The following is a 20,000-nucleotide window of genomic DNA, read 5'->3' as shown; positions in this document are numbered from 1 at the left end:
TTTCCTTTTTGCCAGCTCACTACGTTCGTCTGATAGTTGAAAGACCCTTTTTGTTATTTATTAATGTGTAATTGTACAATTATTTTCCTTTTGCTGTATAGCTGAAAGGCATTTGTCCATTGCATATGTGTAATTCGTTTTCTGCTGCACTTGCATTATTATTCCATAATGTTACGTTGTCCGATAGTTGAAAGACCCTTTCTGTTATTTATTTGTTTGTAATCGTATATGTACAAAAATTATTTTTCCCTTCTATTGTATAGCCAAAAGGCGTTCTGCTGTACTTGTATAACTTTAAATTTCTCATTTTTGTTTCTGTTCCTGCTTTTGTTTTTGTATACATATGTTTGCCTTTCCCAGAGATTTATTGCCTTTAGCTTAAGTCCCTGGCACCCACCAGATTTGAGTAGTCTTGGAGATACGAGGGTGAAACTACAAGGACTTTCTGGACGCTGGCTGATGAGGAAATCAGCTGCGAGTGATCCATGTCTCTTGCTTTTGTCATGTTTGCAGTTTGTTGTGCTAGTGTCTATTTTTCCATATGTCATGCTTTGTTGGTTTTTGTTTATTGTGTTTTTTCTCTCCTACCTTTGATTTCGGACAAACGGGGCGCCGCCTGGCCGACCGATTCGCGGAACACCTCCGAGACATCAACGTTGGCAATGACACCCCGGTGTCACGCCACTTCCGCTCTGCTGGCCACTCCTTGCAGCAACACCTGTCTGTGTTTGGATTGTCCATGCACAGGGGCCATCTGGACTCCTGTTTGCACTGTGAACAGGGATTGGTCTTCTCTCTCAGCTCCTTTGCGCCACATGGGCTCAACTCCCCTCCCCTCTTCATCTAACCCCCTCCTCCTGTCTCTCTCCCCCACCCTCCCTCCTACCACCCATCTCTCCCCCTCCCCCACCTCCCCAACTCCTACTTCTTTGTACTTCTCTTCACCTCTCTTCACTCCCACTTCTCTTCACCCCTACTCTTTCTCTCTCTCACTCTCTTCTCTCGTACTCCCCCCTCTCTCACCTTTACTCTCTCACTCTCTTCTCTCTTTCCCTCTCTCTCACTCTTACTCTCTACATTCTTACTCTCTTACTCTCTTTCCCTCTCTCTCCCCCATACCCCTCTTCCCTCTCTCTCTTCCTCTCTTTCTCCCCAAATACCCACCTTCCCCCCTCTCTCCCCCATACCCACCTTTCCCCTCTCTCAATCCACCTTCCCTCTCTTATACCCACCCTCTCTCCTCTCTTTCTCTCCCCTCCCATACCCATCTTCCCCCTCTCTTACATCCACCTTCCCCTTCCCCCTTCATCATCAACACCCCTCATAAGCTCATCCCACCACACCCCAACACACTCCTACTCTACCTTCCCACTCCACCCCATCCAATTCCTTACACCCACCACCCACCCCTACCCCACCCTCCACCCATGCCTTCCCCACCTCCCAACACCCTCACATCACACCACACCAATACCCTTGCATCACACCATGCACACACTACAACTGACCAACTGCTTTCTCCCTTCTCCATTTTCACACTACATACGTCAAGATCACCAGCATTCTATCTCCCACACACAGCCCCTCGTTCTTCGATCACCGTTTGTTATCTCCCCCTTTTCTTAGCTCTCCTGAAAAAAGAATTTCTAACTTCCGGTCAGCCATTGTTATGATCAGCCATTATTATGATTGACCGTTGACTGGACACTATTCAATTTTTTTTCTCCGTGTTTTTCTCCTTGTCTCCGTATTCTTTCTGTTGAAGAGCGTAGCTCGAAACGTCAAAGACTTTCCGTATTCCCGAGCGTCATACTAATACATCCTTTTGTTATTTACACCACCTGTCCTCGTCTGTTGTTGTTTTTTCGTATATTCTCCCATATATATATATATATATATATATATATATATATATATATATATTTGTATATATGAATGTGTATGTATATGTGTGCATGTATATATATATATGTATGTATGTAGAATATTTAATAGAGAATTAAATAATATAGGCTTGTTCATCCATGCACTTTATACGTCACAAAATTACCAAATTTTAAAAATATCTACTCAACAATTCTCAACTCATGGCAGTTAATGGGTTACACCAGGACACTTACCATGACATCAGCAAGACATCATTAAAACACTCACTATGATACCAATAAGATACAATGACATTGTTAAGATACTCACAATGACAGCATTAAGATACATGCTAAGACATCATTAAGATACATGCTAAGACATCATTAAGATACATGTTAAGACATCATTAAGATACATGTTAAGACATCATTAAGATACATGTTAAGGCATCATTAAGATACATGCCATGACATTGTTAAGATACTCACAATGACATTGTTAAGATACTCACAATGACATTGTTAAGATACTCACAATGACAACGTTAAAATACTCACAATGACATTGTTAAGATACACACTATGACATCATTAAGATACATGCTATGACATTGTTAAGATACAAGCTATGACATCGTTAAGATACACGCTATGACAACCTTAAGATACATGCTATGACATCCTCAAGATACATGTTATGACATTGTTGAGATACATGTTATGACATTGTTAAGATACATGCCATGACATCGTTAAGATACTCACTATGATATCAGTAAGGTAGTCAATGCTGTAGTTACTGCCATGTTTTTCCAGTACACCATCTGTAGACATACTATAATTATAGTATTTAGAATTGCCAACCTAATCAGGAAAAAGAAAGAGATGTTCAGTTTTCAGTAAATAATCACCACCATCTTTACTAAAATCAGCATCACAGTAACCTTGCATGAAACTGCTACAATCCCCACCTCCCAGTAGTTGACAAGTCCTTATTTTATCAACCTTGAAAGGATAAAAATTTTGTCAAATTTGAATCAGGGTATAACTGCAAAATACAAAGCATTTCTCTATTCATCCTCAACTCTTTATATGATAACATACTTGTGAGTATACCTTGGCACTTCACCATCTCTCTCCGCCTCTCTCTTACACTTTTGCTGTTTCCTACTCTCTCTCTCTCTCTCTCTCTCTCTCTCTCCCTTCCCTCTGGCTGGGTAGCCATGTATTTCCTCTACAGAAGCACATCTATTTCTGCCCTCATTCTTAATCACTCTCTCTCTCTCTTCACTTGCTTTTCTTCTGACTAGGTAAGCAAGTATCTCCTTTACATCAGCACACCTGTTTTTGTCCTCTTTCTTTTATGTTTCTCCCTCTCTCTCTTCCTCTTCTCTCTCACTGGGTAACCATCTACCCCCTCTATAGTAAGATACCTATTTCTGCCTCTCTATTTCTCTGTCACACTCTAACCTTTCATCATCTGATACTGGAACACCTCCTCTATTGCCCCCCCCCCATTATAGCAAGACACCTGTTTGTGTCTCTCTGTCACACTCTGACACAAGTTCCCCTCCGGAAATTCCTCTGTGCTGGTGCAACATAAAAAGCATCCAGTCCATACTGTAAAGTGGTTGGCATTTGGAAGGGCATCCAGCTGTAAAAAAACCATGCCAAAACTAATCTTGCCTGTGTTAGTGCCACGTAAAAAGCACTGAGTCCACTCTGCAGAGTGGTTGGTGTTAGGAAAGGCATCCAACCATAAAAATCCTGCCAAAGCAGACACAATAGCCTGGGGTAGTTTTCTACCTTGCCAGCTCCTGTCAACCATCCTACCCATGCATGCATGAAAGATAGACATTAAATGGTCATGATGATGATGATGATGATACAGTCTCAAATGAGAAAGTCACTATGAGAGGTACAGAGAAAATAGCAAAGTACCATGACCTAGGCATTGATTTACAGAAGCTATGAAAAGTGCAGCTAGTTATAGGTGTATTAGGAACAATCCCTAAAGATTTGAACATATGGACAGAGAAAATAGGCATAAGGCCTAGTTTAGTTATTAGGGACAGCTATAGGATGGTTCTTAGCATCTAAAGGTTACTTGTAGCCTGATGATAAGAATTTTTCTTTCTCAACAGTTTAATTTGTTGTGCGTAAATGAAATAATAATAATGGCTTAAAATTTTAGTACATGGCCAGCAAGTTGATTACGTAGAATCCTGTACTCAACTGTTACTCATTTTATCAACCCCCAAAGGATGAAAGATAAAGTTGACCTCAACAGAATTTGATCTTAGAGCACAAAGACAGAAGAAATGCTGCAAAGCATTTTGTCTAGCATGCTAATAACTCTGCTAGCTCACTGCCATAATAATAATAATGGTTTCAAATTTTGGCACAAGGCCAACCAGTTCAGGGTAGGGATTAAGTCAATTACATTGACCATAATGCTCAACTGGTACTTATTTTATTGATCCTGAAAGGACGAAAAGCAAAGTCAACCTTATTGGAATTTGAACTGAGAATGTAAAGACATGAAATGCCGCTATGCATTTTGCCTGGCATGCTCACAATTGTGCCAGCTTGCTCCAATGATAGACTTAAAATATTGTTGGGAAGGCTGAACATGAAATAAATGGTCTGATCTCAACAGTGTGGATATCCAGTAATGATACTGGGATGGAAGTTGGGAATAAAAAGTGTGGTATGCTTATAATACAAAAAAGCAAAGTAGTGTCAACTGATGGTGCAGAACTACCCAACGGTGACAAAATTTGAGACTGATGGATATAAATATCTGGATATTTTGGAGTATGGCAAAACCAAGGAGAGTGAGATGAAGGAAAGCTTTAGGTGGGAATATCACAGAAGAACAATATTAATTATGGGAATTAGATTCAATGGAAAGAACAAGATCAGGGCAATGAACACACAGGTTGTTTCCTTAATGTAGTATGGCACATTAGATGGACAAAGAACAAGCTTGAGGAAATGGATAGAAAAATCAGGAAAGTGATGACAATTAATAAAGAACTGTGCCCAAAAAGTGATATTGATAGACTGTATGTGCATAGGAAGAAGGGAGGAAGAGACCTCATAGGCCGTAAGATTTATGTTGCCAATGAGAATAATAGTCTGGGATGGTGTATCAGACAGCAGAGAGAATCCTTGCTTGCTACTGTTAGAAATAATAATACACCACCTACTGAAAATGTGATGTACCCAAAAACATTTAAGAAACAAGATGAAAAACAAAGAATAAACAATTGGAAAATGAAAACAATGCATGGGAAATACCTCAGAGAAATTGAAGGGAAAACAAGACCAACACCTGGAGATGACTAAGAAAAAGTGATCTGAAAGGATGCACTGAAGCACTGATATGCAGTTCCCAAGAACAAGCTCTGAGAACTCATTACACCAAGTTCCAAATAGATAAGAACAGTGAACTTCCCCTTTGTAAGATGTGACAGCAAAAACAAAACAATCTCACATACTGTGAGTGAGTTCAGCAAGCTGGCCCAAAAGCACTACAACATGAGGCATGATAACATGGCTAAGTTTGTTCACCAGAGACTGTGTGAAAAGCATGGTCTAGGTACAGCACAAAAACAGTACAAACATGAACCAGGGGGCATCACTGAGAACAATTAATATAAGATCCTGTGGGATTTCACAATCCAACGTGATACCCTAATCAATGCTCAGAGACCAGATATTATTGAAGTAAATAAAAGAGAAAAGGAAACCAAGATCATAGAAATTGCCATACCTGTGGATGTATGTGTAGATAACAAAGAGCTGGAAAAGATGGGGAAATACAGACTACTAAAAGATGCAATAGCAAGAATGTGGGCAATGAAAAGAGTAACAGTAGTTGTAGGCGTACTAGGATCACTAACAATAAGGTTCAAGAAATATGTCAGAGAAATTGGAATTGACACAAGGGCAGAGCAGGCCCCCAAAGCTGCTCTACTGGGAGACAGATAGAAGTTTGAGATTGATGCTTGGGTGTCTTCTGCAATGAGTTAGCATTCAAGTACCAAAGTTTATAATATGTGAAAAGAGACCCTATGAGAACCTCTGGCAATAGGTTGCTGTCTGTTTTCACAGAATCAATCAGAGCAAGTAAGACCGAGAGCTCTGAGAAGTAAAATAGTAATGATAATAAACTAACTGTGCTAATCATAGACATTATAACATACACTATCAATCTTAACTACTTGAGCCTCTATGTGGTAGGTAGCTCAGCATGTTAGAAATAAAAATCAGATCTCCCTCAAATCAAACCTTAGCATTTTAAATAAACTATACCTGGTAAAACAAAAACAAAAACAAAAAATAAAATTAGCATGACTAGAATACTTTTTGATCATTGGTCTGCTTATACAAGTCAGTTACAACTGAAGAGGTTTATGATCAATGATATTCCAATCCTGATCATTCCATACTTTCCTTGGTTATTGTATATTTACTACTACACTATGCAGTGTGCCCCTCTTTTCTGAAAATGTTAGGGTATAATTTGAAATGAAATTTGCCTGCTATTTCTACCAGTTCAAGTGGCCGTCATAGAAGCTCTCTTTAGTTTGTAAAGTATTAAAATATAATCCAGGATGAAGAAGGAATTAGTGCATATATTAGGGAGTGATTGTGAGTGATGGACAGTCTGAAGAAAGCACAGCTCAATGATGAATAAATAGATATAAAGGGCATTAAGAGTTTATAAAAGCTTGCCTGTTAAGTTTTTCCATTGGATTTATTGTGTATAAAGATAATGATGGTGGAAAATAATTAAAACAATTTCACTAGATTATTGTGTCTATCATAAATAAAGACTTTCAAATAACACAGTACCAAAATGAAATCACGTTAGATTTAAGGATTAACTAATCAAAAGTAATCTGTTAGCTTGTCTTACCAAGCCATTCCATGAGGTCCATCCAGGAGGGACATGCTTCACACCACCAGCATGCTTTTTTCCATACTGCAATGGAGAAAGAGACCAAATTATATAACAATAACAGCAAAAATAAAACTATAAGTTGTAGAGATGATAAAATCTCTGTGAAAAAAAACACATAAAATCAGAAATCCATCTGTGTAAAGGTATTGCTATGGATACAGAATTTAATTTCATTGTAGATTCTTGTGACATAGATGCTGTAAACTTGTATGATATAAATACACACAGTAAACTTTTATGTTGCTGCAGTAACAGGGTAAAAGAGTAGAGACCCCCTTCCGTTATGAATGACCATGGGATTGCACCTAGAAAGTTTCCCTCTGAGGCACCAGTCTGGGCAGGATTGTTTATGGAAGACCAGCAGTTGCCCATGCATACCATTCTCCTCTCTCCATGCCACCAATGTTATCCAAGGGAAAGGCAAAGGTTGATACAACTTGGCACCAGTAACATCGCAACTCATTTCTACAGCTAAGTGAACTGGAGCAACATGAAATAAAGTGTCTTACTTAAGAACACAACACACTACCCAGTTTGGGATTGAACTCACTATCTCATGGTTGTGAACCTGACACTTTAACCACTGAGTCATGCTGCAGTAACAACCACTACATTTTTATAATTTTTGATTGAATGCATTCAATATCAAACTTTTGGATTTTAAGGATCCAACATTACACTAATTACCATCAATACCACTTTTACCTAAACTTAACCATTACAATAACAATATGGTTTTAGAATAACGAAACAAAAAAGAAAATCCTATTAAGTAAAATAACTCTCACCTGATTCAAATATTTCCCTGCAAAAAATGTCTTGTAGCCATTTTGATTCAATTTCACCGGGAAGGCTTTTGGTTCAACATATTTCTGCCACAATGCACTACTGCAGTTACCAGACAAAGAATTGTTCAAAACTCTGTGGTTGTGGGTATACTGACCAGTTAAAAAACTTGACCGACTTGGACAACAAAGAGGACTAGTGACAAACTGCAAAAAGTTAAAAGTGCAAGTGAATATCAGAATATTATCATTATAAATAGGTGTGAACAATTACAGTTAACATGTTTGTGTACACTCAAAAACATGGAAAGACCTTCACAGAGGAAATTGTCTCAAGAGATATTCTCCTTATAAACAATAAAAGCACACTACTAGGTTATGAATGATGTGAATGGACCATAGGACATGTGCTTCTGTGTTGCCATGCTTATTAGCTATAGACTCACTTCATGTCTGTAGCTGATGAAGCATAATGCAGTGGAAATAGATGTCTTGCAGCCCAATGATGTCATTCATGACCCAGTGATATATTTTTCATACACATTGTCAATAAGGAGAATTTTTCTCTTGAGATAATTTCCACAGTGAAGGCCTTTCCATGTTTTTGAGTGTACAAAAACATGTTAAATATAATTGTGTACACTTACATTTCAATCAAAGCTGCTTCATGCACCTCCAGTTAATTATCATTATTACATTTTAACAGGTACATACATACAATAACTGTAGCAATTGTTTAATCCTGTATCAAAATAGTTGTTGTAGTTGTGACCATTTCATATTTTTCCAATGAACTACATCAGCTAATGTTTCTTACTGATAGAGGGAAATTTAGCTGTTAACAGACCAAACAGCTCTCCTAATCCAAATGTCTATGATTTTGGTAGAAAAAAGTAACTCACAGATAGCTAATAAAACACCAAATATTACAGTGCTGTACAGTGGTAAACCACACCATGATATATTCTGAAATGGTCAACTATGCATAGCTGCAAAGTGGCAATACTGAATAGAATTGGAAAAATCATAGAATTTATGAGGGCTTTCTAAGCTGGGTTCAAGTCAGCATTGGAAACATCTTGGAGATGACAGAACTCTGACAAGTAGACCGTCTCCAACTTGTGTCTCCAGAGTAAGCCAGCTTGTTGGGTTATCTAGTACATGTCAGCCATTGCAGCTTCAAGTTTATTTCCACTTTCTGTTACCCCAGTTTCAGTTTGGTCAGCTACTACTTTAGTTCTAAGTTGCCTACATCAACATTAATAAGTTGAAGAATATTTTCCTGTTCACTACTCCCAATGCCTGCATCATGTGCTTCAGACTGGTTTTCCAGGATGCTAATGACATTACTTTTGTTTGTCTGTAATTCTGCAGGTATTAGATGGTTGTTATATATGATATGTCTGCATACGTGGCTAGTTTGTTTGTATCAATATAATCATGGGTGTTGTTCCCTATCATTTCTCTCCAGATATTGAAACACTTCTCAGTTTTATTATGTCCTGGTTGGTTCAGTGCTGTGTATAATGCTGTCATGACTTGTTCACACTCCTCTCTCACCCACCTATTTTTTGCGGCTCTGTTGACTTTTATTTTATTTGAAGTTTGTCTTAAGGTGTCAGGGTTGATTTCTCAGTTCTGATTTTCCTCAAGATCATTTACAGAAGAGCTTGTTACAATTGTCAACTTTTCAACCTGAGGTTGGTTTCTCCTGAGGGACATATCCCTTGATGACCCTTGAGATGGATGGTGTGGTGTAATTTGCTTCTAGTATGTATTTTATAAGAAGAATCCATTTTAACCTTTCAAGTAAGAAATGATTATCATCACTACTCCAGATACATCCACCTCAACAAGCTTAGAGAAGTCTTCCTACTCTCATTTATTATTATTATTATTATTATTATTATAACCATCTTCATCATTATTACTATAAAACCTTTCTTTTATAAGCTTATTGATAGTTTCACTTTTACTTAAAAATACTCACTGAACCAAGATCCTTGACTTCTTTTCACACTTTTTGTTTATCCTCTGATACCCAACACCAAACATTCATATGGACCTCCAACCCTTGAGGATCCCCACTTTTCTAAGTATATTAATGCTATTCATCCACTTTAAAGAGATGACACACTAACCTAAATGCTTACACTGTTTGTGGAAGTAAGTTGAGTGACTGGTTAAGATATTGGACTACTTCTAGCAGTATGGCAGTTCAAATCAGCTTTACTCCACAATGCTTTAGTTCAACCAAGTATTGTATGGAAAAGGCACCATATATAGGAAACGATGTTAGCTATCTAGGGAGATCTTTCTAGTTTTTTAAAACACTTCATAATATAGAAGCAGGGCTAAGTATCAAATCTTAAAAGGAAGGCACTTGTAACATATATTATCATTGTTCCTCTGCATTTTCGGTTCAACTTCCACTAAGATCGAATTTAGCATTTATCACCATATGTGTTGATTATACACAATACAATAGTGTATTGAGAATTGATACAACTGATTCTATCCAACTTCTCTGCAAGAATTGATCTTGTGCAAATTGATATATTCTGCTTCTTCATTCTTCTGATTAGTGAAGCCAACTATGGACTGTTAGCAATGTCCTTTCAACATTCACACAACATAAAAAAAACTTGGATTCCTTGAGGATTTCTTGGATCAAACAGTAATTATAAACATGATCAGTAAAATCAACAGATGCTTATAAATGATCTCTTTTAATAAATCTTTAAACATGTTTTCATACATGTAAACATGTAGATGTTTGCATACATACATAAACACATATAGGTGCACAATCTCCAACATGGTCAATGTGGACAAGAGAATATGAAGACACACAAATACAAACACAGGTGGCACAAAAAGATTTCAACTCACCATGTTGTTGAATGTGATACCAGCATCACCTATTAATTTCTTTGTCTTCAACATTGGAGTCTGATGAAAAAGAATAGAATTAACATGATTACAAATTTTGGAGGACAAATGTCAGTCAGAACACATACAGTGTTGCAGGACATCATCATCATCATCGTTTAATGTCCGCTTTCCATGCTAGCATGGGTTGGACGGTTTGACTGAGGACTGGCAAGCCAGGAGGCTGCACCAGGCTCCAACCTCATCTGACAAGATTTCTACAGCTGGATGCCCTTCTTAAAATCAACCACTCCGAGAGTGTAGCGGATGCTTTTCATGTACCACTGGCATGGGGGCCAGTCAGGTGGCACTAGCTTCAACCACATTCAAATGGTGCTTTTTACATGCCAGTCAGGTGGCACTGGCATTGGGCATGACAATGATTTCAATTGACTCAACAAGTCTTCTCAAGCACAGTATATTTATTGCCCAACGATTGATGGGTACTCTTAAATGGGCCAGTTATGCGACGCTGGCATAGGCCACGGCTACGATCTCACTTGGTTTGCTAGGCCTTAGCACAGCGTATCTTCAAAGGTCTTGGTCACTTGTCATTGCCATTCTGAGGCCCAACATTCGAAAGTTGGATGTATATATAAATTCTCAATCGCAGAATAATGCTAATAATATAGCCTGAGAATTTAAAATCACTTCTTTAACTTTCTAAGACATCTCAATGCTTCTAAAAGCAAACTTCGTTTGTTTATATACGTTTGTCGTAATTTGAATTTGTCGTAATTTGAATTTAACATATATATATATGTGTGTGTGTGTGTGCGTGTGTGTGTGTGTGTGCGTGCGTGCGTGCGTGTGTGTGTGTGTGTGTGTGTGTGTGTGCGTGTGTGTGTGTGCAAGAGTCATCTAAGGGACCATAAATCAGGGATAAGATGCACTTGTATATTTGTCAGTAGAGTGGGTATATTATCAAAAATGTATAGCATTAAATATCCATCATGGCTGATCTTACCAATCAGTTTTGTGTAAAGGATACAATGGAGTGTTAGGTAAGAATCTGATTATATAACTTTATGCTCATCAGAATTAGCTGATATGGAAGGGAATATGGTGACTATTCCCTTCCATATCAGCAAGCTCTGATGAGTGTAAAGTGATATAATTGGATTGTTATCTAACACTCCATTGTATTCTTTACATGAAACCAATTGGTAAGATGAGCTGTGATGGATATTTAGTACTATACATTTTAGATAATATACATATATATATATATATACATATAGGTACAAGCATAGCTGTGTGTTGACATTGTACATGGTTTCTAAATGTATCATCATACAAGCAGTGATGTTTCTTTGTAGTTTTCTGTGAAAAAATGTCTAGAATATTACTAGTCGAGGTTGGCAATAAGAGAGCATCTTTGCTTAGAAAATCTGCAGCAACAAATCTCATGCAAGCATAGAAAAATAGACATTAAAATTTTGATGATTTTACACACACACACACACACACACACACACACACACACACACACACACACACACACACACACACACACACACACACACACACACACACACACACACACACACACACACACACACACACACACACACACACACACACACACACACACACACACACACACACACACACAGTAAAGAAAAGCCATACACACAAGGATGAATTGTTAATTCTCCATTTTAATATTCATTTTTCCTTGCTTGGTCAAAAAACCTTATTGAGGCCAGATGCTCACCCTGTCACCAGTTCTCACTGATTTCCAACCAAAGAAGTATTTCCTCGAGTTCTTTAAATAACAAACACCTCAATGACTAGACTTATTTGCAGGGAGGATTACAATCATGATTGACACTATTTGTGTGAATAGTGACTTTGTTTTCAATCAGCATGAAAGTACAAGATGAGGGGAAGGTACAAACACACACAAGTACACATAAATAGATACATACGTGCATATACATGGTCTGATCAATAAGTATCCGGACTGTTGCCATAGTAACAAAGCTAAAACATGCAGAGTAAAGCCCTTTGGCACAGATTGACCTTAAACTCTGCTGTGCATGCACACTAAGCTCACTACTGCTATTTACAGCAGTGCTTGGAAGGAAGGTGTGTAGCGTGTGATTGTCACAGTGACCATGAGAGAGAAAGTTGAGCAGAGAACCTGCATCAAATTTTGCCAAAAGCTTGGCGATACCTGCTCAGAGGCCTACGCAAAGTTTTCAAAAAGTTTTAATCATTCTCGACACAATCAAGGCGATCTTGTGCAATTGAAACCCGAGTGTCTTCTTGGTCAGATGAAAGCAATTTTGGCACAAAGTAGGCAGACATGGGTCGCATATTCAAATCTTCAGTGATAATGGACTGAACTAAACCATAACTAATCTGCACATCCTCTGATAACTCAGGGATGCCGATTCGACTATTTCCCCTCACAGCTGCATGCACATCTGCAATGTTTTGTCTCAGTTCTGCTGATTGTGGGTCTCCCAGAACGTTTGTCAATATCGACATGTTTTTTGGCCATCTTGAAAATGTCTGAACCACTCATACACTTGTGTGTGGCTCATACATTCCTCTCCATACACTTTCTGCAACTCTGCATAGGCCTCCGAGCAGGTATCGCCATGACAACTTTCTCTGTCATGGTCAATGCAGCGATCACATGCTAGAAACCATACCATTATATAAAAATTCAAATATGTCAATTGCAATGGGACATCTCTACAGATTTTGACATCTTGGTGAATATAAAACACTAAATCATACCTTATAATTCTGAGCTCTATTGTCAGTAGCAGCAACAGACCAATTTAAATAGACTAATGAATGCCTGCACTGTTAGCAGATAATTTCATTTTCTGTTGTCAAACCACAAAAATACAGACATAAATAAACCAACACTAGTTGTCAAGTGGTGGTGAGGGAGAAGCACAAAGACACATACACATATACAAGATGGGCTTCTTTCAGTTTCCATCTACTAAGCCAACCATGAAGTTTTGTTCTACCCAAAGCTACAATAGATGATTACTTATTGCCCAAGGTACCATGCAGTGGGACTGAACCTGAAACCATGTGGTTGTGAAGCAAACTTCTTACCACACAGCCATGTAATATAGTTTGGAAGCATTGTAAAAATTAATACAAGAATTAATTTTAGAAAGCTGCATCAGAACATTCTAGGAATTATATATTTTCAATCTTACATTTATGTAGCAAACATAAAAGAGAAGATATCAAGCTGCAGTGAATATATTTAAACTTTCTTCACAACAGTATATGTTCATGCAAGTACCAAATGATTTTATTTAAACTTGTCTGAATTCGTCCTTTACTTGATCAAAAATAAAGGAATTAGAAAATATGTTGATACAGCTGCCATACGAAAATAAGTGTCATGTACTTTGTTGCCGATTGTGCCAGGTGATAAGGCCACCACAATAAGAGGCGAGACACTTCAAGACTCTACTAAACCATGCAAACATGAAAAGAAAAAAAAAATGATCTAATAATGATAATAATGTGTGTGTGTGTGTGTGTGTGTGTGTGTGTGCGTGCGTGCGTGCGTGCGTGCGTGTGTGTGTGTGCATGCTGAAGAAGTTGATGACAGCAATGTTTATTATTTAGCTCTAGATTGCATGTCCCTGCAACTGAGCATATCCAACCATCTCATCTTTTATTTTCAGGTATAGCATGTCTAAGGCAAGTTTATTTAATGCATTACCATTCCTGCTTTAAGATGGTTGAGGATGATTTAGTTACTATTTCTAGCAAGTTGACTAAAAACAGTGAAGCTCCCTCATTGGCTAAGTTTCCAGTGAAAGTAGTTAAACAGAACACTGACACTCAGTTGCATACGATGACAAGGGTTCCAGTTGATTCAATCAGTGGAACAGCTTGCTCATGAGATTAATGTGCACGTGGCTGAGCACTCCATAGACACGCATTCAACAGGTATTGAATGGTGCGAATTTAGAATTTCTTTCCTTTATATAGGGATAGACCGGAAGTCCCTGACTTCCACGTAAAACCAGAAGCTTTCAGAAGAATCTTGAACATTCTAGAAGCTTGAGGGAGATTACTCTCATTAAATCCTTTTTCCGTTTTGCTTGTCGTCATAACTGCACTTGTATTTCAAGGGGTCAGCCTTGTCATACTCTGTGTCACACTGAATCTCCCTGAGAAGTATGTGAAACAGTATGCGCGTCTATGGAGTGCTCAGCCATGTGCACATTAATCTCATGAGCAAGCTGTTCCACTGATTGAATCAACTGGAACCCTTGTCATTGTATGCAACTGAGTGTCAGTGTTCTGTTTAACTACTTTCACTGGAAACTGAGCCAGCAAGCTATGAAGAGCTTCTTTCATCTTCCTTTTTGCAGTGTTACACATTTAATATGCTGCATACACCTTATTCTGGACCTTATCGTGTACTGTCGCATTCACACAAAAATTATCCAGAACTATGTACATTTGACTTTGTATTATAACACAAACTGTTTGTTATTTCTTTTACAAAGAACGTTATTCACAAATACTGTTCCTATGCATGTTTTCACACTGTATTTTCATTTTCCATGTTTTGCATTTAGTTTGATGTGCATAGCTGTGTAGCTAAAGGTTTACTGCACCAAACATTGCAATTAGATTCAGTATCTATCATGATACATGTAGTGCTTTTTCTATTTTACTACCTGTTTGCAAGCACGTTTCTGCTACCTCATTTTGCTTCATATCTGCCCTGGATCACTACAATGATTCTGCTTATTGACTGTTCATCTAAGAGGGGAGTGATGTAATGATCCCTGACAGTTACAATGACAGGCAAGGTGGAAAAGGGATGTAACAAGAGTAATCTCCCTCGAGCTTATAGAATGTTTGACATTCTTCTGGAAGCTGCTGGGGTTTTACGTGGAAGTCAGGGACTTCTGGTCAATCCCGATATAAAGGAAAGAAATTCTAAATATCTCTGTTACACACACTGGTTTTGCTCCAATTAATTTTTGAAAATAATGAAAAACTTAGAGTGATTGCAGGTGAAGTGGTATCAAAGGGTTAATCATCTGCCTTTCTACGATACAGTATCAAGTAGAGTAAAACTGGGTCGGCAAAAACTGACTGAAAGCCTGTGGGATAAGATTGCACATGTATATGAAAGTGTCAGCTTAGTTTACACACTATGTCTGTGTCTAGTCTATTCTAGGTTTGTTTACATTTCCATGTGCAGGGGTCTGTAATACACAGCTCTATTGATCAAACAATCAGAGCACTCACTGTAGAAATTAACAAAGAATTCATTTACTTTATATGCAAGTGAGCAGGTGAGTGAGTGAGCAAGTGAATGAGTGTGAGTGAGCAAGCAAATATGTGTAGGAGAGTAAGTGTATGAGAACATGTGTATGAGTGAGTAAACATGCAAGTGTGGGCAAGCAAGCACATGAGTGTGGGTGAGCAAGTGCGTGTGAGAGAGTGAGCGAGCAAGCACGTGAGTGTGACCAAGCAAGCATGCAAGTGTGAGTGAGCAAGCGTGCAAGTGTAAGTGGACACATGTGAGTGTGAGTGAGCATGTGTATGACTGCATAGAGGCTTTGTGAATGTGTATAGAAGCTTTGTGTGTATAGAGATTTATAAATGCAGAGAAACTTTGTGAGTATATAAAAGCTTTGTGAGTGTATCCAGTGAACATAGATTAAAGTGAGAATGAGAAACTATGAAGCAGTGAGAGAGGAAAAAAGATCAGAACCCATTACTGAATTAATAATGTGATGTGTGACAATGTTTCACTGCTTATGGCCAATCCTTGTGATGGCCTTGTCCTACTTTACTGACACAGTGAGACTGATCTACTGTGTTTATGTATGTCTGACTAGCTGGGTAATAATGGGATAAAGGGAGGTGGGTGTCTGTATGTGTGTGCAAGCGTGTGCTGTGTGTGTAGATGATAAAGCATGGGAGCATGGGAGAGGAAAATGGGGAAAGTTGAGAGAGAGAGATAGAGAAAAGGACGAAAGTGGGAGGGAGAAAGCGGGAGGAAGAAAGAGGGAAAGAAAAAGGGGAAGAGAAAGAGGGAAAGGGAAAGAGGGAGAAAAAAGTGGGACAGGGAGAGAGAGAGAGAAGGAGGGAGAGAGAGAGAGGAGGGAGAGAGAGAGAGAAGGAGGGAGAGAGAGAGAGAAGGAGGGAGAGAGAGAGAGAAGGAGGGAGAGAGAGAGAGAAGGAGGGAGAGAGAGAGAGAAGGAGGGAGAGAGAGAGAGAAGGAGGGAGAGAGAGAAGCATCCCTGTACAAGTACAGATATACACAAAAATATACCAGAAAGTGCAAAGGAAAACAGATAGTAGAGGGACAAATAGTTTAATACTATGATGGAGATAAAAATAGTGAGAAGGAGGGGGAAAGAAAAATAATAGGATGGAGAGAGTAATAGACAGTAGTGGGGAGGGGATAAGTAGTAATATGAAGGGGAGAAAATAGATAGGAGAGAGGGAAATAAATAGAATAATGGAAAGAACAGATCTATGATCAAAGTTGTTCTAGATGAGGCCATCACCCTAGCTGTTATTTTTTCCAGACAATATATCTAAAACCATGTTATGCAATTTTTTTTTAGCAAACTGTGCTTGATATGAAGGAGATTTGGTTGATATTTTTAGCAATTTGTGGGATGAGGTAAAGGTGACTTTGTTGGATTTACAGAAGAGTAGAGATTTAGAGAAAATGTTTAAAAGGACAACTGTGAGGGCAGCAGCAATTGATGACCCCTTAAAGATAGAAACTCTAGCTTTAGTATAGAACGCGAAAAAATTAGCATAGCTGCACATTATATAACAGGAGATAAAATATGAAATCTGTGCATAGAAGAAATTTCCCAGATTTTTACATTTAAACACAAGTTGCATAACAGCAGACAAGGACAAGCTTTAAGATGTCTGCCCTTACATTGGAGGACCTTTAAAAACTTCCATGCAAACGATGTATAAGTTAGAGTCCTCCACTCAAATAGGAGGTGCATAAGTTTATAGGGTAAATATCAAGGTAATATCTAGTTTGACTTTCAAGTAGTAATCGATATTCTCATTGAATTTTAAAAATATCTTTTTTTATAAATCATAATAACACATATAGGACATAGAAACTACATACAATCTAAAACTGAATTACACAGAGAAATTTTCAAATTGCCATCATAAATAAGTTCCTCATACCACATATATTTAATGTAACCTGATAGAATTTAATTTGATTTTATTTATTCTCATTTAGTACCTAGCATTAGTACAAAACATTAAGAAATACACTAAGACTCTCGGGTTCAAACTTAATCCTGAGGTCAGGGCGAGGTCAACCATGATGTGATCTTTATGGCTATATCAAGTTTTTAAATTTCTCCCTCACTTTCTTTTTTCTACCTAAAACTATAGTAACCTAGCAAAATATGTTAGCCAAGCATAAATACATGCAGTTCATTTTGAACCACATTTGTGGACAGACCTTGAAATAAGTGAATTCAAATGCAACTACTAATTGTCTAAGCAGCAGAAACACATGTCAGTCATATTTAAACCAATTAGGCTGTATAATTTACTGTAAAAATTAGAATTAAAATTAAAAATATGCAGATTTACCAATCACCATATTCATTATAATTGTCTTACACACACGTCTGAAACAGCTGTAGTGAGCCTCAGCCATTTGTGTTATTTTTACTACATCACACTCTGAACCTTCTTTGCATTGGATCTTGAGCATACAGTGTACTGCATACCAGAGAATACACTTGTGATTTTACATATATGCTGAACCTATTTGGTCTGTACTTGTGGATGTATGCATAACTGTAAGGACAAATCCGTATATGCTTTAGTAGGGGAAGCAGATAAGAAAAAATTTGCCAATGTTCTGCGCCATGAAGACCAAAGACTTGAGGTATTTCGTGTTGCAAGACAGTGTAGGAGAGAGAATAGTGATGTCGTGGGAGAGAAATGTGTTCGCATGGATGATGGTACGCTTGGATTAAATGAGGCTGCAAAGAAAGAGGTTTGGAGAAGCTACTACAAAAGATTGTGCAATAAAGAGAATGAATTTGAGAAAGAGAGTCTGCCGAATGTCGACCCAACAGAGGGACCAGCTATCTGAGTTGAAAGTACCATGGTAGATAAAGCAATTAAGAGTATGAAGACAGGGAAGGCCCCCGGCCCATCAGGAATCACTGCAGAGATGCTCAAAATATCTGGCAGTGTCGGCTATAGCCATGTCACCTGTATTGTTAACCAGGTGATACACGAAGGAGCCATACCCAATGACTGGTGTAGCAGCACCTTAGTCAACTGCTACAAAGGTAAAGGTGACGCTTTAGATACAAATAATTACAGAGGTATCAAACTGTTAGATCAGGTAATGAAAGTCACGGTGAGGGTCAGAGCACAACTACTTACGGAGAGAGTCGGTTTAGATGAGATGCAGTTTGGGTTTGTGCCTGGGAAAAGCACCACTGATGCTATATTTCTGGTAAGACAGCTTCAGGAGAAATACCTATCCAAGGATAAACCTCTGTACCTGGCTTTCGTTGACATGGAGAAAGCCTTTGATAGGGTCCCCCGATCCCTTATCTGGTGGTCAACGAAGAAACGAGGGATAGATGAGTGGTTAGTGAGAGCTGTGCGAGCTATGTACAGGGACGCTGTCAGTAAGGTGAGGGTTGGCAACAAGTACGGTGAAGAATTCTGGGTAGAGGTAGGGGTCCACCAAGGTTCAGTCCTCATCTCACTCCCATTTGTCATAGTCCTCCAGGCAATAACACAGGAATTCAAGACAGGATGCCCCTGGGAGCTCCTCTATGCTGATGAACTTGCTCTAATTGCTGAATCACTATCAGAACTAGAGAAGTTTCAGGTGTGGAAGAAAGGACGAGAATCGAAGGGCCTTAGAGTCAAACTAGCTAAAACCAAAGTCCTAATAAATAGGAAGGTAGGAAAAACACAAACCCCTTCAGGTAGATGGCCCTGCTCGATCTGTAAAGGCGTAGGTAGAAATTCTATAAGATGTACCCAGTGTAAGCTATGGACACATAAGAGGTGCAGCAATATCAAAGGAAGGTTAACTAGGAAGTTAGTTTTTGTATGTGGCAGATGTTCAGGTGCAATAAAGACTGCAAACAAACAGGAAACAACTTCTATCTCATTCCAGGGTGAAAAACTAGAGGTAGTCGATAGCTTCCGCTATCTGGGCGACCAAGTTAGTAGTGGGGGTGGGTGCGCTGAAAGTGTAGCTGTTAGAATAAGAATAGCCTGGGCAAAGTTTAGAGAGCTCTTACCCCTGCTGGCGACAAAGGGACTCTCACTCAGAGTAAAAGGCAGACTGTATGACGCATGTGTACGAACAGCCATGCTTCATGGCAGTGAAACATGGGCTGTGACTGCTGAAGACATGTGTAGGCTCGCAAAGAATGAAGCCAGTATGCTCCG

At 38.6% G+C, this 20,000-nt stretch overlaps 1 protein-coding gene across 1 annotated transcript in view; it reads right to left on the bottom strand.

The window, feature by feature from the left end:
* Positions 1-20,000, bottom strand: part of LOC106870891 (N-acetylglucosamine-6-sulfatase) — an 83,426-nt gene that overhangs the window by 30,050 nt on the left and 33,376 nt on the right. Inside the window, exons 2-5 of the mRNA XM_089355106.1 lie at positions 10,518-10,577; positions 7,629-7,832; positions 6,796-6,861; positions 2,634-2,732 (exon numbers count right to left, since the gene is read on the bottom strand). Of these exons, the coding sequence (XP_089211232.1) occupies positions 2,634-2,732; positions 6,796-6,861; positions 7,629-7,832; positions 10,518-10,577 (429 nt within the window). The remainder of the gene's footprint in view (positions 1-2,633; positions 2,733-6,795; positions 6,862-7,628; positions 7,833-10,517; positions 10,578-20,000) is intronic.

The sequence above is a fragment of the Octopus bimaculoides genome, chromosome 7 (genome assembly GCF_046866305.1).
Source record: "Octopus bimaculoides isolate indiv1 chromosome 7, ASM4686630v1, whole genome shotgun sequence".
NCBI classification, from domain to species: domain Eukaryota; kingdom Metazoa; phylum Mollusca; class Cephalopoda; order Octopoda; family Octopodidae; genus Octopus; species Octopus bimaculoides.
Note: the sequence above shows the minus strand (reverse complement) of the source record. Positions and strands in the feature narration are given on the sequence as shown.